The following is a 22,897-nucleotide window of genomic DNA, read 5'->3' as shown; positions in this document are numbered from 1 at the left end:
CTGGTCGCCGCACGTCTCCACGTAGGACTACACTACCCAGAAGTCTCCTCTTCGCGTCCCAGCTCGGCGCGGGCGCCGGCCGTCTCCTTCGCACTACAGTTCCCAGAAACCCTCTGGAGAAGTGCTTCCCTCTCTTATTTCCAGGACCACAATTCCCAGAGACTTCAACTTGACAGAGTTTCTCTTTTTACCTGGTCTCTTCTTGAGCTGGCTGGGCTTCGGCCGGCCAGCAGGTTCACGGCGACGACGTGACCCATCGTGAGTGGGCACAGGGTCTCCTCAGCGGCTCCTTTCTCTCGCCCCTTAGTTGTCCCTGTTGCAGGCCGTCGCGGCCGGCCTGAGCGGTGACCTGGCGGGCTGCGCCTGCGCTCTGCCCCGTTTCCTGCCTGGCTGGTGGCGGCGGCCATTTTGTCCATCCTCCTCCTCCTCCTGCTCCTCCTGGTAGGAGCGCAGTGTCCGGAGCAGGCTGGGGGAAGAGAACCCGAGAGCAGGATTCGGTGCCTTTTCCTCTGTCCCCAGCCGGCGTCCGGAGCCCCCCTCCCCTTCCTCCCCACCCTTCCTCTGCCTCTCCCCTTCCTCCCCACCCCCTCCTCTCCCCAGCCCTGCCCTCCCCCTTGTCCCGGGATCTCTCCGTCGCACCCACCATGATGGAAGACGACGGGCAGCCCCGGACTCTGTGAGTACCCGAGACCGGGCGTGCCAGGCGCCGAGAGGCCCGGGCACCGCGGGACGCTAAAAGGGAGGGAGCAGGAGAGCGGGGACCGAAGCTGGGACGCGCGGCGGCTTCCCAGCCCAGGTGGCGCGGACACAAAGTGCATTCCTCATTCTGTCCCCTTTTCCTTGGAAGGGAAACCCTCCCTTCCCCCAAACACAGTCACTTCCTGGGGTCTGGGGCTGGTCTCGAGCTTTTTCTCTCGCCCTTCTTTGCACACACTTCGTAGGCCCGGTTTCTGCACGGCGGAGGCTGTCAGGCCCGGGAAAGCGCCTGCTCCCCCTCTGCTTTGGGGGCCCGGAGCTGGCCGGGAGCTGCTGGTCCCCACAGGGGCAGGGCCTGGTGGGGGTGGGACTGGAGGTGGGACCGCGGCTGCATCCCCTGCAGGCCGGGAGGAATTAGCACTCACGCCCTCCACGTCCCCAGAGCGGCTAGAGTCGTTCCCGGCTCCTCTCCCAAGCTTAGCTCTCCGAGGAAGCCGGACACTCTTCCGCCACTGAAGCCCCTTCTCTCTTTCTGTCCCATGTGCCCCCGCCCACGCTGTCAGAAACACCCGCCAAGCGCCCGCTACTTTTGAAGTGCAAAAAGGACGTCTCTTGCGGCCCGAGCATCTTTCCTTTCTTGGATAACGAAGTTTACTTTGAGCGCTGCCCGCGCTAAACTGACAACCAGTTGTTAAACTCCCCTTGCTCTTTTGGTGTTGCCTCTTTCTAATCTGTTTGTGCGTCGAGACCTTCAGAGTTGGATAAAATGATGTCCTCATCCGCTCTTCGATGTGTACCTTTGGGGCGCTTGTTGTCTGTCTTGCTGTTACTTTTTATCTGTAAGCCCAATCTAATGAATGAATTTCATCTTCCAACCTCTTAATTCAAGTTTCCTTTCCTAATGAAGGTGATGACTCAGCGTTTGTGTTCCTTTCTGGATAGTGTGGCACTCCTTTCTTCCTCCCGCATCCTTTTTTTTTTTTTAATTCTGAGTAATTTCTAATTAAATGTTTAATTTGGACACCTTCCGTTTTCCCAGCCTTTCGAGGCTCAGCACTCCTACCTTAAGTAGGAGTTAGATCGCTGCTTTGTTTCTCTTGCCTCTCCCTGCTATTGATATGATCATAGTTCACTTGGCTCTGCTGTCTGGTGGGGAAGTTATTTTGTGGAGAATAGATGAAGATGAATACTCAGGAAGTTTGATTAGTTTCCATTTCTTCAGTTCTACCAAAGAAAGTAAGCTCAGTGAAGAAGATAAATCTATGTTGAATATTGATGTTGGGGGTTTTTTTGTAGCCATGTACTTATTCTTTTCTATTTTTCTAACATCTCACTAAAGTATCTGTCATTCTGTTTTGAAAATTTGACGCCAATTTAAGCACATCGAGTGCTTGAATGAAAAGCCTGCTTAGGAGAACTTTTATGTTTATGTTTTGTGCTGTCTTCCATTACTATCTTCTCCACCCAAAAAGGAGAGAACTGGGACAAACCAGAAATTTGTCCATTAACATCTATCTTTTGAAGCCAAGTCTTAGTATTTAGTTAGCGATGTGTACTTTGATAGTAACATCTGGGAAAACAATGTAGAGCCTAACTGGCATGTATTTAACAGCTGAAAGTTACATTGTATCAAAAAATCTGAAATGTCATTGCATTATAATAGCTACTGAATAATTGGTAAATTCTCTTGGCGTTTTTCTCATTAGCTTCAACTATGTATCTTTTCCTTAGAAAGAGGAACCCCTGGTATTGTCATGCTTAACAATATGCTATTTTAGCACCTTTTATTCAAGCAACTATCTTCGCATCTGCCTTGTCATCTCTTTCAGGCCTTCTCCAGCAGACTAATAAGCTAACTTTGTCACTAATTTCCCACCTGTAGCTTCTCTATAGTCTCCTGTCCCTTCTCTGAAACACATTTAAATTGTCTATGTTTACAGTTGTCTAAAAATGTGACATGTATACATATGAGTAAATAAACATCTTAAGTTTTGTTGTACCTGTATGTCAGTACATGTTGATTCTTCTGTCTTCCTTTTTCCTTCTCCCACTCTTCTCCATGGTAAGACATTTGTAGACAAGGACTGCTACATCCTCCTAGGTCTTAACCCTGCAGCACTTAGTTCCCTGCCTGGAACATAAGAGGTACTCAGTAAATCTTTTACAATGATTATATTTCTTTCATTAAGTTAATATTAAGTCCTTTTTTTTTTTAAGTCTTAATTGATTTAAAATTATAGACAGACATTACTATCACACATAGTGCAATCTGTTGATTTTTATTTTTAAACCCTCAAATGTAAAATTTTGAGATATAAACAAATGTTTCACAATTGAGGATTTTTGTCAGAGCTTAATGAAAATAATGCATAGTGGGTTTTTTAAGTGTATGTTTTACATATTTGTCCTCAAAGGAGTCTTAGATACAAGTAACATGAAAATTTGAGTGTGATTTTAGAGGTTGATGTCTAGTAGGGTTTTTTTGTTATGGAGAGCCTTCTTGTATTTTGCATTGTGATCTATAGATTAGGTTTTCAAGTGACTAGTATGTTTTTAAAAAATGTACTCTTAACAAAACTTATCTTAAATTGTTTCCTTAAAATGCCTGTGTGTTACTAGTGAGGTTTTTTTCCTGCAGACACACACAAGCTAAGACATATGGTTCTATCTTCAGAAAACAATATGGTGTTTATAGCCTAGGTAGGTCTTTAAATATTCATTACCTACAGTATTACTAATTTATTTGATGGTATTTAAGTGGTATAGAATTGCTTTGATGTTAAGCCTAAAGCTCCGTTTGTCATATAGTTGCTTTAAAGCTCTGTTTTCCGATATTCTTCATTCTCATTTGAAATTTTGGGGTGATATGTATTGGGTAACTTGAAGAAAACAAAAGGGATCATGCTGTGTAATACTGATGTTGGAACTGTACTGCCAGATGCCTGCCTCCAGGACATATTTCAGGCTTCTGTGTGTAACTTTGTAGTGCAGTGATTTAATCCATGGTATATGTGAACCCATAATAAAACACGAAATTATAATAGTGCTCTGTTGTGTTTGAGTTTGTTTTCATCTCTACAGTGCACCAAAATTGGTAGGAATTGTGGATCTGGGATAATACCTCATTATCAGTACTATTCTTTAAGGCTCTTCTTTCTTCATGATAAAGGCTCAGGCAAAAGGAGGAAATAACCAACCAGTGATTAGAGCACAGTCTGAGCATCGAAGGGCAAGAGCACAAGAAAATACTATAAAATCCATTATAAAATTGACTAGCTATACCATGGGTTTAAGGAGCCCTGGTGATGCACTGGTTAAGCGCTGGTCAGCGGTTCAAACCCACCAGCTGCTTGTGGGAGAAAGATGTGGCAGTCTGCTTCCGTAAAGATTACAGGCTTAGGAAACCCTTTGGGCAAGTTCTACTCTGTCCTGTAGGGTCGCCATGAATCAGAACCGACTTGATAATGGCAATGGGTTTGGTTTTTGGTATACCATGAATTTGGCTATATTGTGACTATAATTCGGCCCCTTGTAAACTTAATTATATTCTGTTTCGTTAAAATGTATGTGTGTTGTTATTTCTTACATAGTCGGTCAATTCACTTGTACCTTCTGCATCTTTCCTCCACTCTGCCTCCTCCCCAAAATGAAATATTGACAAATTGAACAATTCAGTAGTGGTCTATTAAAGGATATTGTTGTAAAATTTCCTGTTTTACAGGAATTTATCAAGAATAAAAGCAATATTTTTATTTAAGTTTAGCCATAGTATTTTGTGTAAAAATGTTGGTAATTTCACCCTTCGTAGGGCTACTCTTTTCAGATGGAGAGCACAATCACTGTTGAAAGACTGAATAGTCTTCAGAAAGGCATGATATTCTTCACTTAAGGTTCTGCGCAGTTGGACATAGGAGGTAGTTTGGCAATGTGAACTTTTGCCTACTGGGAAGCTGCCAAGTTTCTGGTCTCAAATTGGATTTTAACCCTAATGTTAGGGATAAAGGCATACTTTTTAGTTTTAAATGCTTTAGTTCCTATAGTTCCTGTTCTTAGAAGACAAAATAGACTTCTGAGGTATGCCTTTTTATTTCCCTTGTTAAAAATCATTTGAAATTTCCTATATGTTTACTCTTTGAATTGTTCTCTCAGTACAAGAATTTAAGCCATTTGTCTTTTCCTATTATTTGTATGTATTATTCAGGTGGAAATGATTTATTAAAAAACTTAGAATATATTAACTCTATATAACCAGAATAGAAAGAAAATGAAGTGTAGAAACTGTAATTTGGGAAGAAAAAAGATGTTATTTCAGTATATTACCAAGAAATGATGTTCTTACTAGGTCAAGTATTGGACATTTGTCTTAAATATTTTGGTAGTATTTATTTTGGAACAGATTAGATAGTATAGTACAGTATTTTTAAAGTTACAAAATGTATCTATTAAATATTATGATGCAAGAATTACAGAACTCTGAGTAAAGGAAAAAACAATCTGAAATTTGGGTAAAATAAAATGGTTAATTATGTTTGTTTTATCCTGGTAAGTGAAGATGTTCTACATGTATGACCTGGTGACGATCTGTTCCCGTAAAGATTACAGCCTAGGAAACCCTATGGGGCATTCTGCTCTGTCACACAGGCTCGCCATAAATTGGAATCTACTCAGTCATACAAAGCAACAACAACATGTTGCATGGAAAGCCTTTTATGTGGATTTTTAGAATTGAGCTTGCTTCTTTACCGCCTAACTTACTGGAGATATTTGAAACATAGGAAACCTTAAAACCGGTTTTCTGTTAAGTTTCACAATATTCTAAACTTAGATATTAACGTTTTTCTCTTGGACATCAGCGCTAGAAATGTAAATTAATGGTAATATAGCTAAATGTGACACTAGAAATTCTTCAAAATCTATTATTGATTGGAAATAGGTTGACATGAAATAAAAATTCTATCAAACAGTAACAGCTTGTATTGTGATTGTTAGGGATGGAAGTTTTTCCTGAACAAATCTGCGTGTAAACAGTAATGTAAATTTTAAACTACTTAAATTTTGTTATATTTAGTAATTCTACTTTAGTTTTGCTTCTTCAGTATGTGAAAAATCAGCTTTATTCATTTCTCTTCTATTAGAAATGTATTAACTAGCCCTTTAGGTTAGATGAGCTTAATGCTTAGGAGATCAAGGTCATTTGTTCATTTTCCTTATAGATTGGTTTAGTTTTGTAAAAAATTATTTCATGAATACAGGCTCACAAACCTTATGGATTAAAATGGGACATGCAGTTGTATGTATGGCCAGCTCATAATCCTATAACCTTTCACCGCTGCTGGAAAAAGTCTGTCACTGCATAGCCCACTGATGATCGGCTCTAATTATAAGGAAAAGATGGCATAGTGGCCCTAAACCAGTTTATCACTGGTTCAGTCTTCCGTTTAAGTAGCTTTGGGCTTGTGTTTCAATTTTAGAGCATGTAAACTAGTGTTACCCATTTTCATTGCAATGAAATTCTTAACTGGAAAATTGCTACTCGTACTTAATTGGATTTTTTTTCCTTAACCTTGGCTTTCTTGGTCTGCTATTTTTCTCTTTGACAGTGTTCCATCTTAAAACAGTTATGTATTTAATATGGCATCCAATGAATGCAAGGCTTATTTTGATCTAAGCGCTCAGTTTCCAGATGTTATGTATTAGAAAAATAAAGCTTAGGTCCTTTTACTTTCCAGAAGAAGCTATGTTAAATTTTACAAATATTGTTTGGTTTATGAGATTGTTTATAACAGATGTAAGTTTGAGGATTTAAAAAGATTCCCACCTGTATACACTGAGTATCAGAAAGGCTTAAAAGTTTGGCAATTTTTTAAGATAAATCCATGGTATAAGATATATACTAAGGTGGTCATCTCTGGGTGGTGAAGTTATAAGTACTTTTTCTTTTTTAAACTTACCTGTATTTCAGCATTTTTATACCAAATATATATACATTCAATTCGTAATTAGAAAAAACCTGAATCTTTATAAATGCCCATAGTTGAAAGTATACCTGGATTTTGTTAGTTTTTCTTTGAATTTCTATAGAAAATTTTTTATTTGTTTTATCTATATTAAAGATGTATTATGTTGATTCTGATGCTAAAATGACTAGAGAATTTTATTATTGTACTCTGCTCACCTAAAACAAAACAATGAATATGTGTCATTGATAACAGTCTTATTTAGTCAAAAAGGAAAAGGGAAAAAAAGGCCTCCTGTTGCTGTGTGTTTTACTATAACTTCACTCTAATTCTGTTTGTTCATGTTACTGCTTTGGTTGAGGTCTAAGATAAACTCATCTTATGTCTAATATCTTTTATGATCAGATGTTTTAATGAATCAGTATTTGTTGTTATGTGGTGTGTTTGTGTTATAAATTATGTCTCAAATCCATATCCTATAGTTCATATATTGAGAATGGTTTAAATTTTTAACGATTGGAATAAGATGAGAAAATTATATATCAGGTGCAGGATAGTGTCTCTTAGGCTTATGCAAGGTTACTGATTTGTCCTTTATAATCTTTTGAAGTGGTACTTTAGTGGCCTAAGAACAATTGTTTTCCTAAATAAGGGTTAATCTTATCTTTCATAGGATCAGGTTAAATTGGGAAAAAATTTATTGGAGTCAGAAGTTAAAATAAAAGGTGATGAACTAAATAACAATTTAGAGTCAGAGCTGAAGGAAAATTTCTGATTGTTTTTTTTCCCCCTTCTTGTGCAGCTATGTAGGTAACCTCTCCAGAGATGTCACAGAAGTCCTTATACTTCAGTTATTTAGTCAGATTGGACCCTGTAAAAGCTGTAAAATGATAACAGAGGTAAGATCTTCCCAATTACATGTGCTGTCAATTAGTACGATGTTTAATATTTTGAGATACATGAGTTGATTGTCGTCATTTTGTAAAATCATTTTAAGCCTAAAGTTATTCTAGTGGAGAAATGCATGTTTTTTGCATTGACTTATTACTTTGGTTTGGCTGACAAACTATGTTTAGGATAGTCTTCTATTCAAGAAGGCAAAGTTTCTGTGTTGTTAGTCTCAAATGGCAATTCTTCATGATACAGTTACCTTCAAATGATTCTGCTTATAAAAAGTTATTAGAGCTTATGTCAGAGAGGTGAAAAACTCAGTATTTCTTACAAATCCAATAAGAATGTTACTGATTCAGATAGGATACATTTAAAATTTGGGAAGAATGTTACTGATTCAGATAAGATACATTTAAAATTTGGGAAGAATGTTACTGATTCAGATAGGATACGTTTAAATAGGAATTGTATATAAAAAGAACAAGTTATTATGTTCATCATGCAGCATCATGCATCTTTCTACATTTTAATACTAATGACTGAGCAGACTTATGTAGATGTTGTTGTTGTAGGCATTTAAATTTTTAGGTTAATAATTTTGTTTTCTTTTTTTCAAAGAAAACTCAATTTTTATACTTCCTGGTTAGGACACTGCAGCAATGCCCAACACCTCATGTTTTCAGTTGTTTTCTTCCTTGTGTTTTTGTTTCTTCATCAACACTTTTTAGAAATAGTATTTACTGTGTACCAGGGTACAGTGGTGAATAAGACAGTTCCTAGCACCGTAGAATTTCAGAGTGTAGTCAGGGAGTCAGAAGAGTTAATAGAAACTGATGATATAGGTTAATAAATGCTATGGAAGGAGATAGCTCAAAGCACAGTGGGAGCACGTAGGGAGGGTATCTAGTACAATTTTAGGAGGTTGGGGGAGGTTCATGTAGGAATCAGTGTCTAGGCTGAAACCTAAAAGGGTAGTAGTAGAAATAGGCTAGAAAGGAATTTGAGAAAGAAGGGATTCCAGGTAGAGAGAAGAGCATTGATCCAAGGTAGTAGTCAGAGATAACACAAGTGCTTGTGAGAGAAAGAGAGGGAAGAATAGAAAGTACAGCATGGTTGATGTTTAGAATGGAATCAGTCATAAGCTGTGGCAGAGAGGAGGCAGGAGTGTTTGGCAGCAGCCAGAAGCCATGCTAAGTTGGTGTTTTATCCTGAGATGGTGGGGAACTGTTAAAACTTGTAAAGCACATTGGGCTTTTGATCATCATTCCTAACTAATGGCAGTCATCATTCTGTTCTGGTGTATATTTTTCCTTCTATCCTTCCTGTCTTTGATTATTTATTCATTTATTCTTTCATTAATCAAAATTTTACTTTGTGCTAGGTGCTATTCAAGGCACTGGGGAAATAGTGGAGTACCAGACAAATGAGGTCACCATGAGATCTCATTTTAGTAAGAGTATTGTTGAGAAACAAGTACACAAGATAATTCCAGATAGGGATAAGAGCTATGAAGAAAATCAAACAACCCTGTGATGGTGATTGGAGGGATGGTACTAATATAGGGTAGATGGTAAGGGAAGATGTCACCTCTCTGAGCTGAGATGTGAATAACAAGATGGAGCCACCTATGCTAAGAGCTGGAGGCAGAGGGAACAGCAAATACAAAGGCCTCAAGTTGGAAATGAGCTTGGCATGTTCCTGGAACCAAAGACCAGGATGGCTGGAAGCTGGTGAGTGATGGATGGGAGTGGTGGGAAATGAGTCCATAGAGGTAGGCAGGGTGCAAACTCACACAGGGCACTATGGGCCATATCAGAGGTTTGGATTTTATTCTGGTTGCAGTAGCAGGCCACTGGAGGGTTTTAAGCAAGGGAATGATTTGCATTTTAAGATTACTGTGTGGAGAATGGATTGTAGAGGGCAAGAATGGAAGGAGAGGAACCAGTTGGGTGTATTTCACTGTCTAGGTAAGAAATGATGAGGCTTATTCTCTAGAGTGGTAGCTGTAGAAACAGAGGTAGATAAATTTGGGATATACTTTGGGGTAAACTTTAGGAATGGATTGGCTGAGAGAAGTAAGGCAAAGAAAAAAGCAAACAAGAAAACTCTAAGATTTTTGTTTGTACAACCGTGTGGCTGGTAATGCTATTTAATAAAATAGGGGTGGCTGAGGGGGGCACAGGGTGGGTGGGGGGAGTGGTGAAAATTGGGCATTGTTAAATTTAAGACCAGCGGTAGACACCTAAATGGACATTTATGTAGGCAGTTGGATAAACTAGTTTGGAGCTCTGGAGATACCACTGCTGTAGATCTATGGTAGCTGATGCCATGGGGTTAGATGAGATCGCCTACGGAGAGTGTTGATGGGACTAGAGGGGCATAGGCCAGAGCCCTGGAGCACCCTCAACTTTAGGAGGCTGAGGGAAGGAGGAAGAACCATCTGAAGAGTCCTCCAGTGAGGTAACAGGAAAACCAAGAGGAGCATGGGGGAGCCAAGAGAAGAAAATGTTTAAAGGCAGAGGATAGCCGTCCCTTGTTTTGAATGCTGCTTGGAAGTCAAGACGAGGACAGAAGGGACCCAGGGGATGGCAGAGTGGTCGCGGTGAACTCGACAGGCAGTTTCAGTGGCACGGTCAGGTTGGAAGCTGACCAGAGTAGATTTAGGAGAGAATGGAATGAGAGAGAGTGGAAAGAGTCACTCAAAAATTGTTGAGAAACATTTGATAAAGATTTGTTTTAACAGGTTTTTTTTTTTTTTTTTAAAACGTATGGATTTATCCCGCCATTTAGGGGATGGAGGGACTTGAAATGAATTTTTGTAATGTGTCCATATTCTAGAACTACCTAGATATGGACTTTTAAATAGTTGTGAACTCTCATATTTCTCTGTCTTGACATTTATGTCATTCAACAAAAATTGGTGACAGCACTAATTAAGGTAAGCACGCTTGGTGATGGTGTAAAATGGAAAGCTTCCAAGGGCCGTGAGCTCTAGTACAGAATATCTGGGCATTTATTTTCCTTTTGTAAATTTTATTTCAATATATGGAAAGTCCTTTCTTCCTCTTAGTTTTGTGGTTTTTACTTTAGATATTCTTTATCTTAGATTTGAGCTTTCCCCATCTACTATAATAAATATATATTATTGATTCTAAAATAAATGTTAAAAAAAATTTTAGCATCTTTGACAGTTGAATGTGACTTAAAAATCAATGGAGTCTTAAATTCACTGAACTACAATGTGTGTGAATATATATTGCTTTAATGTCACTTTTCTAGAAGGATACGTCGAGTGGGATCTCGCCTACTACTAGTTAGATAAATTTGAAGTCAGTCAGTGTGCATGAGTAGGCTTGTATTGTAGAGCCTCTTACTATCGTGGAGTCCCTAGAGTGGTGCAAGTGGTTAACGCGCCTGGCTGCTAACAGAAAGGCCTTGGAAGAAAGGCTTGGTGATCTACTTCTAAAAATTCAGCCATTGAAAACCCTATGGAGCACAGCACAGCTCTACTCTGACGCACATCGGGTTGCCATGAGTCGGAGTCGACTCAACGGCAACTGGTTATCGTAGATGAACCGTTGGACCCCTGTGTGTTTTGCTACAATTATCAGTGTTTCTCTTGGAGACTTCAGGGCATAAGAGGTAGGAGCAAAGGGGAAAATCAACTAGCACAGTTTTAGCTTTTTATTTGCTCTTAAATCTTTTCTTCAATGAATGTTATTGGTAAACATTAACTCTTTCACAGGAGAAATTTAAGTGCGTATTTTTACTTGGACACTTTTCCCCCATTTTCTTCCTCTACCTTTAAGACTGCATTCACATCACTACGACACTAGGATTTTATATGAGAGCCCATAGTCTGTTGTCAGTGTTAATGATCACACTTCTTTCCCCTCAAGGAATGCCTCTGGTTGCTTCACCACTATTGTTTTAGACGTCCTGTTTTGAATTTTTCTTCTACAATTTTCCTGGAATGAAAAACAGTGACTGTTGAAAAGATCTTTATTTTATCTGGTATTTTTATCCCTTATAAGTCCAACTAGAATTCCACATTTTAAATATTACTCTTGTAGGGCATTTTACATTGAACAGTGATGAACGTTTTTAACCTTACCTAAAAAATACATCCGTACTGTTGTATAGCTATTCAATATAGGTTGTAGTTATATAAAAATTCATTTCCATTTTAAGTGATAACCTTGCTATCACCTAGTAGCACTAGCTGCTTTTCATCGTCTTTATAAATGCCTGTTCACCAACTACTGGCAAGCAGACCATTGTAGAATATAGGAATACAGATTTCTTACATTGGTATTTTTGTGGTATAGAAATGTAGCCTATGTTTTGGAATATTTTACTTAGACACATTTTCAGAAATTTTTTTCTTAATCTCTCATCTATTTCTGTGTTCTTTGGAAGATCAGATTCAAAGTGTATAGACTCTCCAGTACTTTAGAGTATTTTGGAAGATCAGGAAGTTGATTTCAGTAGCTGGTTATAAATCTTAGCTTTTTTGTTTCTATTCTATTCTCTACTTATCCAGAAAAGAAAATATGCATAATCCATCCAGTCTTTGTAGCAATATCGTCATATTGTAGTACTAATCCTAGTTTCGATCAGGAGTAAAGTTTGTAAAGTTGGTTCATTTCTGTACTTTTAATAGTCATGGGATACAATTTATGAAGGATTATGATAAGTAGAATTCATCCTTTTTTAAAATAATGTTTGGAGAGAAGAGCAGTGATAAGGAGTGGTCCTCTCAAAAATCTGAGCTTGAGGTTTTGTTTGGTCCAATGTAAACTTCTATTCTGTATTTAGCATACTTCACCTGAATTCTGTATTTTGATCTTTATCAGTAAGCTACTGAAGTACCTACATAAGTAGTTAAGAAATAATCTAAAGGCATTATAGAATAGCAGATAATTTTTTTCATTGCTCTATCTTTAATCATTGGTGATCTGGTCTACTTTTATCTATCTGAAGTGTCATAACAGTAAGATTTTTTATTTAATACTGATAGTCATGATTCTATACTGCTTTTATGGTTCTGGTGAGTACAGCAGTAATCTGAGGTTTAAAAATCTGGTTTAGCTGTAAATCTTATTTTTTAAAGTGTTAGGCTTTCATAAGCTTATGCAATCTCACTGTGTACATTCCTAGCTATCAGTAATGTTTTTTCCTGGATTTTCTTCTCAGCAACCCGATAGCAGAAGGGTCAACTCTTCTGTTGGATTTTCTGTTTTGCAGCATACAAGCAATGACCCATATTGCTTTGTGGAATTTTATGAACACAGGGATGCAGCTGCTGCATTAGCTGCTATGAATGGGAGAAAAATTTTGGGAAAGGTAAGATAATAGAATGATGGCCCTATAAAAATGAGTATATATATTTGCATGTCAAATTAGTTTTAATTCTTCCTTAGTAAGTTTTTTAACAAATATTTAGCTGCTGAGTGACAGTTTTGCTTTATTCAGTCTAGTGCTTTTACAAAAATAAATCCTTCTGCTTGGTAAATGATTTAATAAGTGGTGTTATGATTCATAATGACATGCCTAATAATTGTATTAAATATAATCTTTATTTTTAGGAGGTCAAAGTAAACTGGGCAACAACACCAAGTAGCCAGAAAAAAGATACTTCCAGTAAGTACTCCTGCTGCATTTTACTGTGGAAGAGTTCTGAAATTATCCTGGCAGCATTACCAGCCCAAGCAGGGTTTTCCCCCCCTTTAGTGTTGCCTAAAAAACATTTAGTAGCTGACTTCTTAAGTATTTGATTACCAAATGCTTTGATTTCAGATCACTTCCATGTATTTGTTGGGGATTTGAGTCCAGAAATTACTACAGAAGATATCAAATCAGCATTTGCCCCCTTTGGTAAAATATCGTAAGTATCATAATCAATACTATACTGAATAGTGATAGGCAGAATTGTATCTGATGAACTTGTACTGGAATCCAGATTTTTCTTTCCTTAGTTAGTGTGGGGTTTGTTTGTTTGTTTGTTTGTTTGTTTGGAGTAATAGATGTTGTTGAAAATGTTAATGTCATTTCAGTGTTTTGGGGTCTTGTTTTCATCTAATCCTGTATGTAACGTGTTTTAAAAATTTAAGTGATTATGTTTGTTATCTTTGAAGCAGATGTTTGGGTAGTAAAACCTATCAAAGTCCAACTTTTTGTCAATATTTTCAAATTTTGGTGGTTAAGGATAATGGAGTAATAAAAAATATGATTTATACTGTATATTAAACTTTTATAAGAGGGGTTTATAAATGGGGAAAAGTAGGTAAATCCTTGAGTGTATTGTGAATAAACTGGAAATGCTCATGTTTAATTATAATGATAATTGTGTTTTTGATATTTTAGCTGCAAGTGGAAAGTAGTAATCTTACTGTATTAAAATGTTTCAGTGTCTGAGTCATAAGTGTGGGATTAATTAGTAGGTAATTTTGTTAGTGGCTTTTGATTTTGCTAGTTAGGGGGCAAATGTGGTTTGATTTTTAACAAATTTTATGCTCAAATTTCACTGTATGTTACTTGCTCAAATATATTAGAAAATTAAAAGTTCTATAAAATGTTTATCACAATTTATCTTTCTGAATAAAACCAGTTTATATGTTTACTTCCTGTGAATCTAAATTAAATGTTTTAGTACTAATTTACAGGAATATGTTTCAACTAAGAACAACAATTTCTTTCTCTATACAGTTTGTTGTTCTATATATTTAATTGAAAGAAAGATTTAATAATTTTCTATTTTAATGTTTGCTTTGCTTTTTAATCTCTAAATGTGGTAAGTAGTACTGTTTTAAAAATCAGTATAAAAATAATACAGGTTGCTGTTTTTCAATCTTTATTTATACCTGAGACCTGCAGTTTTTTTTAAAGTCCAAGTCACAATTAAAAGTAATAGCATTCTGGTTATTTTGCAGAATTGCTCATAAGAATGGACAGGATCTTGAAGGCTAACTGCAAGGAACTGTGCACACTGGAACTCAGTTGTAGATTTTTTTCTCATTTCTATTTATTCTTATTATACATTATTTATATATACATATTTTAGTATTTACATTTTAACATTCTATATTCAGTGGAGTTCTATATTTCCAATCATTTTAACTTACTCACTAAAATTTCTGTGTAAATTTGTTGTTTTCGTACTGGTGTGCTTAGCATTGTTGTTAGTTTTTATTCTCCTTTCTTAAATTTCTGAAAATGTCAATTTTTCAAAATTTACAGCTGCCCAAACTCCAAAATGATGGTAGAGAATTGACCAAGAAAAATAAAGAAATCTGTTAACAGGCCATGTATGCCTTTTTAATTCCTATTTTTTCCTCTTTTTCAATTTTTTAATATTTCATATATTTTGTATCACTAGGCAGAAGACATTTAACTATTTAGAGATTGCATGGTAAAGTAGTTAGCATTGTTACAGTAACTTATAGACTCAGTAAACCTTAGAGGACACTAGTCAATAGAATATTAGAAAAGGAAACTTGTTCCTCTTAATCTTCAAATTTGAGCATTTAGTTTAGAAAGCACAGGCTATTTGATTAGGTTGCATGTTTATTACATGTTTTTGTCCTACTGCTTTTTTCTAACAGGTAAAGAAACATTAGGGAGAGTTCAGGAATGGCTGTAGTTAATTAGGGCTAACTGGAATTTTATTTAAAAAAAATGCTCACAATACAGTGTGTGTGGTTCCTTTTAGTTTTTATTTTGAGGGTGACTCTTACTTCCCTCATTTAGCTGTGCTTCTTTCCACAGGGATGCCCGGGTAGTTAAAGACATGGCAACTGGAAAATCCAAAGGCTATGGTTTTGTATCTTTTTATAACAAACTGGTATGTTCTTTCAATTCAATTTAATTTTTATAATACTAAATTTAATCATTAATATATCTGAAACTTGAGTAACATGGGAAGTGAACCACAAAACACAACTTACGTGTAATTTTGTGTATGTTAATGATAGAGCATATTCTTTTTTCATAAGCTTGGAAATAGCTGGAAAAGGATAGGCTAATAACACTGTGAGGAAATTATTAAAATTGCATTTGTGCATCGGCGAAGGTAGGATACGTTAGAAGTAAATCCCAAAACTGGGATAAGTGATCTAATCTGATAATTTGGAGGGGGTGGTAAATTCATTCTTAATCATGAAAATCTCAGTTTTAACTCTTTTAGTTATTATCCATACTTTTATATCTGGGATGTTAATGACTACTGCAAATTATTAAATGAAAATTTAAACATTTCATCTTGATTTTTGTATGTATTCTTTAGGAAAAGGGTACCAAAATATCTAAGCATTTGAATTAACTGTAACATTAAATAATAAAGTGGGCTTTGAGATTGGAATCTTAGAACAGTTTCAACACCTTAAACTGCATTTTATTGAAGCAGTAAAATAAAGGCCAGGGATCGGATCCCATCTATGCTTAGATTCTTTGCAGATTTGCATTGATTCTGATAATCTAAACTTTTATTTTATGCCATTGTACAGCTGGAGCCCTGGTGATGCAGTGGTTAAGCATTCAGCTGCTAACTGAAAGGTTGGTGGTTCAAACCCACCGGCTGCTCCACGGGAGAAAGATGTGGCAGTTTGCTTCCGTAAAGATTACAGCCTTGGAAACCCTATGGGGCAGTTCTACCCTGTCCTATAGGGTCACTGTGAATCTGAATTGACTTGACGCCAATGGGATTGGTTTTGGTACAACATTTTAAATAATAATGCAAAAGTCTTCTGTCTTTAAATGAGTTTTAAATTTTGTATCAGAGTCATAATTCGTTGCTATTAGAATGTAGATTTTTGGGAGGGGAGGTAATTTAATAGTTTTTATATGTTACAAAAAGTTGCGTTACAAATTGTAAAATTAAGATATTTAAAAACAACTTTGTCTTGTGGGATTTTTGCTTCCCTTTTTATTCAAAAGTTCATATTTGAGAAACTAAAAAATTTTTTTATGATAATCAGTGGGATTACTATTTTTCCTTGCATATTTTAATTGTGATAAATGTCCCTGGATGCTTAAATGCTGTCCTAGTATTTTGAAACTTATGAATAAAAATAGCTTTTATGAGTCACTCAAGTTGAAATTATTTTCTCGTGGTATTCAGTTTTGTTTGTTTAGGATGCTTAGTGAGTTTACTGATGAGATCTATTGAATCCAGCAATGACAACATTTAATTTCATCTTACTGGGAGTTATATACCAGCATTTTCTTTGTTTGTGATTGCTTTTTCTCTCTTTCCCTTTTTTTGTCTGTAGGATGCAGAAAACGCAATTGTGCATATGGGAGGTCAGTGGTTGGGTGGTCGTCAAATCAGAACCAATTGGGCCACACGTAAACCACCTGCACCAAAAAGTACACAAGAAAGTAAGATATGTCTACTGTATACATACGTCTGCTATGTCTACATGTATCGTAGAATTTGTAGTAGTAAATTCTTCACAAAATCATGTATTACTATAGTCTTAATTTCTTAATATTTACATTTTATTAACATTGCAAGACTCATTTCATCTGGAATTTGATTGAAAAAGAAATGGGCTCCAGTATAAGTATTTTGGGAGCTGTGAACCACCTGCTTTTAGAAATTATAGCATCAAGAGAAAAAGTTATGCAACCAGTGTTATGAAACAATTTGTGTGTAAATTTTTGAATAAGAAACTAATTTGCACTCTAAACTTTCACCTAAAGCACAATAAAATTTAAAAAAATGTTTTTAATTGGTGGAAAGGTAAAAGGAAAAAAAGTTACATTTTTTCTTCCTGTTGAGGAATTTGTCCACGTAACTATCTACTTAAAAGTTTATGGTATACAGGAACCTAACTTAACTGTGTAAACTATCACCAAAAGCACAATAAAATATATGTTTTTAAAAGTACATGGTAATTAACAAAAGATAGCTTTGCAATATTGTACAACAGTCAGCATTTTCATTTTCTTTCTGCATATAGACAACACTAAACAGTTGAGATTTGAAGATGTAGTAAACCAGTCAAGTCCAAAAAATTGTACTGTCTACTGTGGAGGAATTGCTTCTGGGTTAACAGGTACAGTGTTTTGTTTTCTGATCGCCTTCTCTGTGGAGCATCATCACTATCAATGCTATTTCAGCATATGTTTGAGTCTTAAATATTTTATGTTTTTGTTTCTCAGATCAACTTATGAGACAGACATTCTCACCATTTGGACAAATTATGGAAATAAGAGTTTTTCCAGAGAAGGGCTATTCATTTGTCAGGTAAAACCCTACCTGTAATATCATTATTCTTCTTCTATTTGATCCACTCCTTTCAGTTATATTATTTGGCCCAAAGTTATCAGTTTGTTAATTTAGTACTTCTCTGTAATGTAGAACTTTCAACTACTTATATAATATACTTTAGGAAAAATATCAAATTGGAAGTATAAGCTAATGAATTTTTATATTATTTACTTAAGTTCTTAAAAAATAAAAGACAAAACCTTATTATCTTCCTCTCTCAGATTTTCCACCCACGAAAGTGCAGCCCATGCCATAGTTTCAGTGAATGGTACTACGATTGAAGGACATGTTGTTAAATGCTATTGGGGTAAAGAATCTCCTGATATGACTAAAAATTTCCAACAGGTAATTCAATTTTTCATAGAACATTTTAAAGTTTCCATCTTACATATCTACATAAAACCTTTGGAAACTCTGTAAAATAAACCAACAAAAAAATAAAGCATATAGCTGCTTTCAGTTGATTTTATTAATGCTGTTTCAAAAGTGATTATTTTTACGCTATTAACTGAATCTTAATACTTTCTTTTCACAGGTGTCACCACCCCAATAAACTTAGACAATGATAAATAACAGAGTCCTATTCACATAAGGGTGCTTACTTAGTTTTTCTCTTCCTTGTCTCCCACTCTTTCTTCAAATACGGTGTTTCTTACTTGTTCCCTGAAAGAGTAATTTGTTTTTTCCTAGGTTGACTATAGCCAGTGGGGCCAGTGGAACCAAGTTTATGGAAACCCACAACAGTATGGACAGTATATGGCAAACGGGTGGCAAGTACCGCCTTATGGAGTATACGGACAACCATGGAATCAGCAAGGATTCGGAGTAGAGTAAGTTGTGTTTTTCCAGAACAGAAACAAAATAATGTTCTGACAAAAGACATAAAAAGTGAGTTTTCCTAAGGAGAATCTATTTAAATACATCGAGCTATTTGGCATTATAAGCATTATAGAAGAAAATCTTATGAAATGTGATTCATGAAGCTGAAAAATTACTTTTTGTTACCTAGGTGAAAATGGAGGTTGAGGTAATATTTGGTGTGTTCTCCTGTCCCTGTAAGCAGTTGGTAGAATTCAATTTACATTTCTAATATATTAGCTTATTATTTATTTTTCATGTAAAAGTTATTGTCTAGAAATTTATCTGATATAAAGTAGCCTATTTTTCCCCCTTTGTTAACAGATTGGGTTGCTCCTTTGTACTCTTTTTTTCTTCCAGGCCAGCCCAGACCTTTATTTTCACTAGTTCCTCCTTTTGAGACTCTTCAACATGAATTTGTGTTTTAGAATTTCTTATAAGTTGATATATTATGTATGTAGTATATTATGGGTAGATTATGTGTTGAATTATTTGTCCCTTTTAAAGTCACTTTTCATACACTCTGAAGAGAAGAGTTAAAGTGGTTATTGTAATAGAAATTTAAGACTAATAGTAATAGCGATTTGTATTCTACACGTCTGTTTTTTTCTTTGTTCTGTTTGGTGTAGATTTGTTGATTTCTAGTTGTCTGATTAGACTTGTCTAGATTTTGGTATAAATGTATATAGGTGATTTTTTTTCTTTTTTGTTTGCTGAAGATTTTTTTTTTTCCTCCCAAGTCAATCACCTTCTGCTGCTTGGATGGGTGGATTTGGTGCTCAGCCTCCCCAGGGACAAGCTCCTCCCCCCGTAATACCTCCTCCTAACCAAGCTGGATATGGTATGGCAAGTTACCAAACACAGTGAGCTGGGACTCTAAGCAAAATTGTAATTCATGATAGGCTTCAGTTTCCTATGACACTCTGAAGACATGAAAGTAGACATCGGAAAATGAAAATATTTATTTTAAAATTGAAATGTTTGGAACCTTTAGCACAGCTTTGCTTTGGTGAAGGACACATGTCTTCTAGTTCTGCCTTTTTAAGTTTTTGTTCATGATGGATATGAACATGATTTTTCTTTGTGTACAAAAACTAAAATAAAGTCAATAAAGAACTCTGACTGCAAATTTTGATATAATAGAAGTGGGTGATACCTTTTGAATCTTAGACACGATTCCATTTTTATCTTGCTGTTCAGTATTTTAACTCACTGTGTTTTTAAAAGAGCAAAAAGGGAGGATTGTGAAAAACTGGGAAGCACATATAAGTTCATCCTGATACTCCCTCCCCTCGCCCCAAGGTGGACCACATTCGAAGTCAGCAGAAAAAAGTGTGACATTCAGAAGAAATTCATGATTTTGGAGTCCCTTTGGAGGAAATATTTACTTTCTCTATGCCTAAAGAAACTGAAGCCAGACTGATAAAGAAAATTTGCAACCTAAATAAGGAACAGCATTTTCTGAGTTACTTGGGCGAATGTTGGTGGTCTGCATCCAGACGTATTTTTAAAATGTCAAAAAGTGTTGATTATTAAAACTATAGTAAATTACATTTCATTTTGGGAGGGGGAGGGAATTCCAAGTATGGTGTTTGTATTAAAGTCAGACAGTCATACTTGTGCTTTTACATGAAGTTTGAATGGTATACATTGTAAATATTGAATATCTACAGTGTTTAAAAAGCATGCTTCAACATAGAAGTAGCAACGATGTAATTATCGGAAGTAACACTTAACATACTCCACTGCTTTGAAGGCAGTGGATTGGTAAGAATGTTCAAGACTGACATTTCCAAGGTTGGCTACTATGTACAATTAAAATTACACAAATTATTATACAGAAAAAGCCTTAACTTTAATTTCATACAAATCTTTAATGCATTAGTATATTTTAAAAAGTCATTGGAAATTAGATTTTTTTTTCTTTTTCTTTTTTTGCTTTACATTATTTGGTATGTAAATACCTTGATTCAAAACCTTGTAAACCTATTTCAAGGTTCCTATAAGTTGTATAGTATAAGTGTTTTTTAAAAATCTTGGGGTGTTTTTTAAAATTAGATATATTTTGCCCAATAATTTTTTTAACAAATTGCTAAAACATCTTATTTAGACAGTTCATTGTACAAATTTATAATTGGATATTCAGTTTAAATAGGACACAGAGCTGTGACTTTTTAATTCTTTTCTCTAAATGGGTAGTGTAAATGAAATGACAAGCCTGAGCAGAGGCTGAGCAGTTTGTATGCAGAGTTTGTAAATGAATTGATCAGGAACATGTATAAGATAGAGGGTTACTTCTGAGGTAATTTTCAGGCCATGTGGATAAAAACTGCCTCAAATTTCTATCAGAACAGGAATGTAAAATAGATAAAGCCTCATGTATATGAACTGTGACAGCTAGGGGGTGCAAATGCTTCAGCAGCGTTTTTGAAATGTTTGAGGCCTGAGCACCAAAATAAGAAAATAACCCTTTATGGTTCAGTAGTAAGATGCAACTTGCACCTACAAATTACTATTTTTTAAACGTTTGAAGTCTTGCAGACAGTTAGCTTTAAAATAATGATGGTTTTGTAAATTGGTGACCACAGTAATTTTGGTATTACTTTACTTCGTCTTCCTCTTACAAATATAGCCACATGTATTCATCGTAAAAATTTACAGGGTCTGAAGTTCTTCATCTTTGGGCTACATTTTTATGGCACTTTTTTTAGTTTTAACTATGTTAGTCATCTATTACCCTCATAAAATTTATCCTGGTATCTTTTGTTTCTGGTTAATGTCTTTGGAGGATGTCTTTGAAGAAGTTAACTTTATATTTTATAAGGAGAGCATTCAAGAAATTATAGCAATTATGCCTCCTAGTTAAAAATTCCATGAAGATGGATGAAACTTGAATAACTAAAGACTTTTTTTCTTATATTGATAAAGCGTATTAAATTCTCAGTTTGTTGTTTTCAGTCTGCCAGTAAATTAAGTAGCTTCTTGAGATAACTGACGGCTAAATATAGCTGCAGTATTTCCCGGTTTCATATTCTGTGATTTATTCAGTCTCTAGGTGTATTGCCATAGTAAGCATATGACTGAAGTTCCCCTTGGTCTAATCTGAGAGAGAACAGGATTTCATGATCAGTTCAGTTAGTGGAAGTTATTTCATATTAAATGATTTTTAAAATATAGATCTACTTATCCAAATTAAATACACTATTTCAAAATACAACTGCCAAGATAACACAGACTCAGACTATTTTTTAACCCAAAGCAAAGTCAGTGCCATCTTGATCCAATTTAAGCCTAAGAATCATTGCCTTTTCTGTGTTTATTAAAAACAGCAGCAGAGATTCTTTGGCATGCAAGAAAAGGTTTTTCGTTTCATAATTATTTTGAGATTTATTTTGGTGATGTGTTTCTGACTACCATCTTCTTTGCTCTAATAATCTCTTTACTAGTATTTCCCCCATGCCATTCCCACTTGATTTTTATGCCTGCTGGCAGTGAGGCTAAAGTGACTGGCCAACTTAAGCCAAAGCTGTAAACCACAGTTGAAGTAAGTCTTTCAATAAAGACTAGATTATATGATAAGTGGCTTTTTCTTATTGTCGTTTATTGCATAATTATTCCTCTTAGGCGGCCATGAAACAATTTGGTATGTGGAGTATATTCATGACTTACTTTCTTAGGTTCTGTGTAAGGTAAAAGTTCATTAGCTTTGTTAAATTAAAATTTTAATCTCTGGATATAAGGAGTAGACATTCATATCCTTCCAAAAATGTGTGCTTTGTTCTTGAATATTAATATAGTAAAACCTTATTAATTTGGAGTCCACAAATATGAGAACTATCATTTTACTCTGCCTAGGAGCCATGGTGGCGCAGTGGTTAAGAGCTCAGCTACTAACCAAAAGGTCGGCAGTTCGAATCATCAGCCACTCCTTGGAAACTGTGGGGCAGTTCTACTGTGTTCAGTAGGGTCACTACGTGTCGGAATTGACTCGAGGACAAGATTTTTGTGTGTGTGTGTGTGTGTGAGGAGCCCTGGTGGTGCAATGGTTAAGCACTCAGCTGCTAACCAAAAGGTTGGCTGTTCGAACCCACCCAGCTACTCCAAGGGAGAAAGTCCTGGTGATCTGCTGCCATAAAGATTATAGCCTAGCAAATCCTATGGGGCAGTTAGTTCTACTCTGTCCCCTGGGGTGGATGTGAGTCAAAAATCAACTCACTGACAT

At 35.9% G+C, this 22,897-nt stretch overlaps 1 protein-coding gene across 6 annotated transcripts; it reads left to right on the top strand.

Moving 5' to 3' along the window:
- Positions 1-602: 602 nt before the first annotated feature.
- TIAL1 (TIA1 cytotoxic granule associated RNA binding protein like 1) lies at positions 603-22,625 on the top strand. 6 transcript variants are annotated; one of them, XM_004374895.2, is made up of 12 exons: positions 603-676; positions 7,456-7,552; positions 12,792-12,890; positions 13,133-13,187; positions 13,344-13,431; positions 15,312-15,387; positions 16,814-16,922; positions 17,507-17,602; positions 17,709-17,793; positions 18,039-18,162; positions 18,508-18,647; positions 19,416-22,625. In XM_004374895.2, the coding sequence occupies exons 1-12, from the start codon at positions 645-647 to the stop codon at positions 19,540-19,542; spliced, it is 1,128 nt and encodes a 375-aa protein (XP_004374952.1). In that variant the 5' UTR covers positions 603-644; the 3' UTR covers positions 19,543-22,625. The 6 variants fall into 6 exon arrangements, with proteins under 6 accessions (XP_004374952.1, XP_004374951.1, XP_004374950.1 ...); XM_004374894.2 differs by having other exon boundaries at positions 18,039-18,192; XM_004374893.2 differs by having other exon boundaries at positions 12,741-12,890.
- Positions 22,626-22,897: the final 272 nt, after the last annotated feature.

This window comes from Trichechus manatus, unplaced genomic scaffold (assembly GCF_000243295.1).
Source record: "Trichechus manatus latirostris isolate Lorelei unplaced genomic scaffold, TriManLat1.0 scaffold00031, whole genome shotgun sequence".
NCBI classification, from domain to species: Eukaryota; Metazoa; Chordata; class Mammalia; order Sirenia; family Trichechidae; genus Trichechus; species Trichechus manatus.
This window is presented reverse-complemented; position numbering and strand designations above follow the sequence as displayed.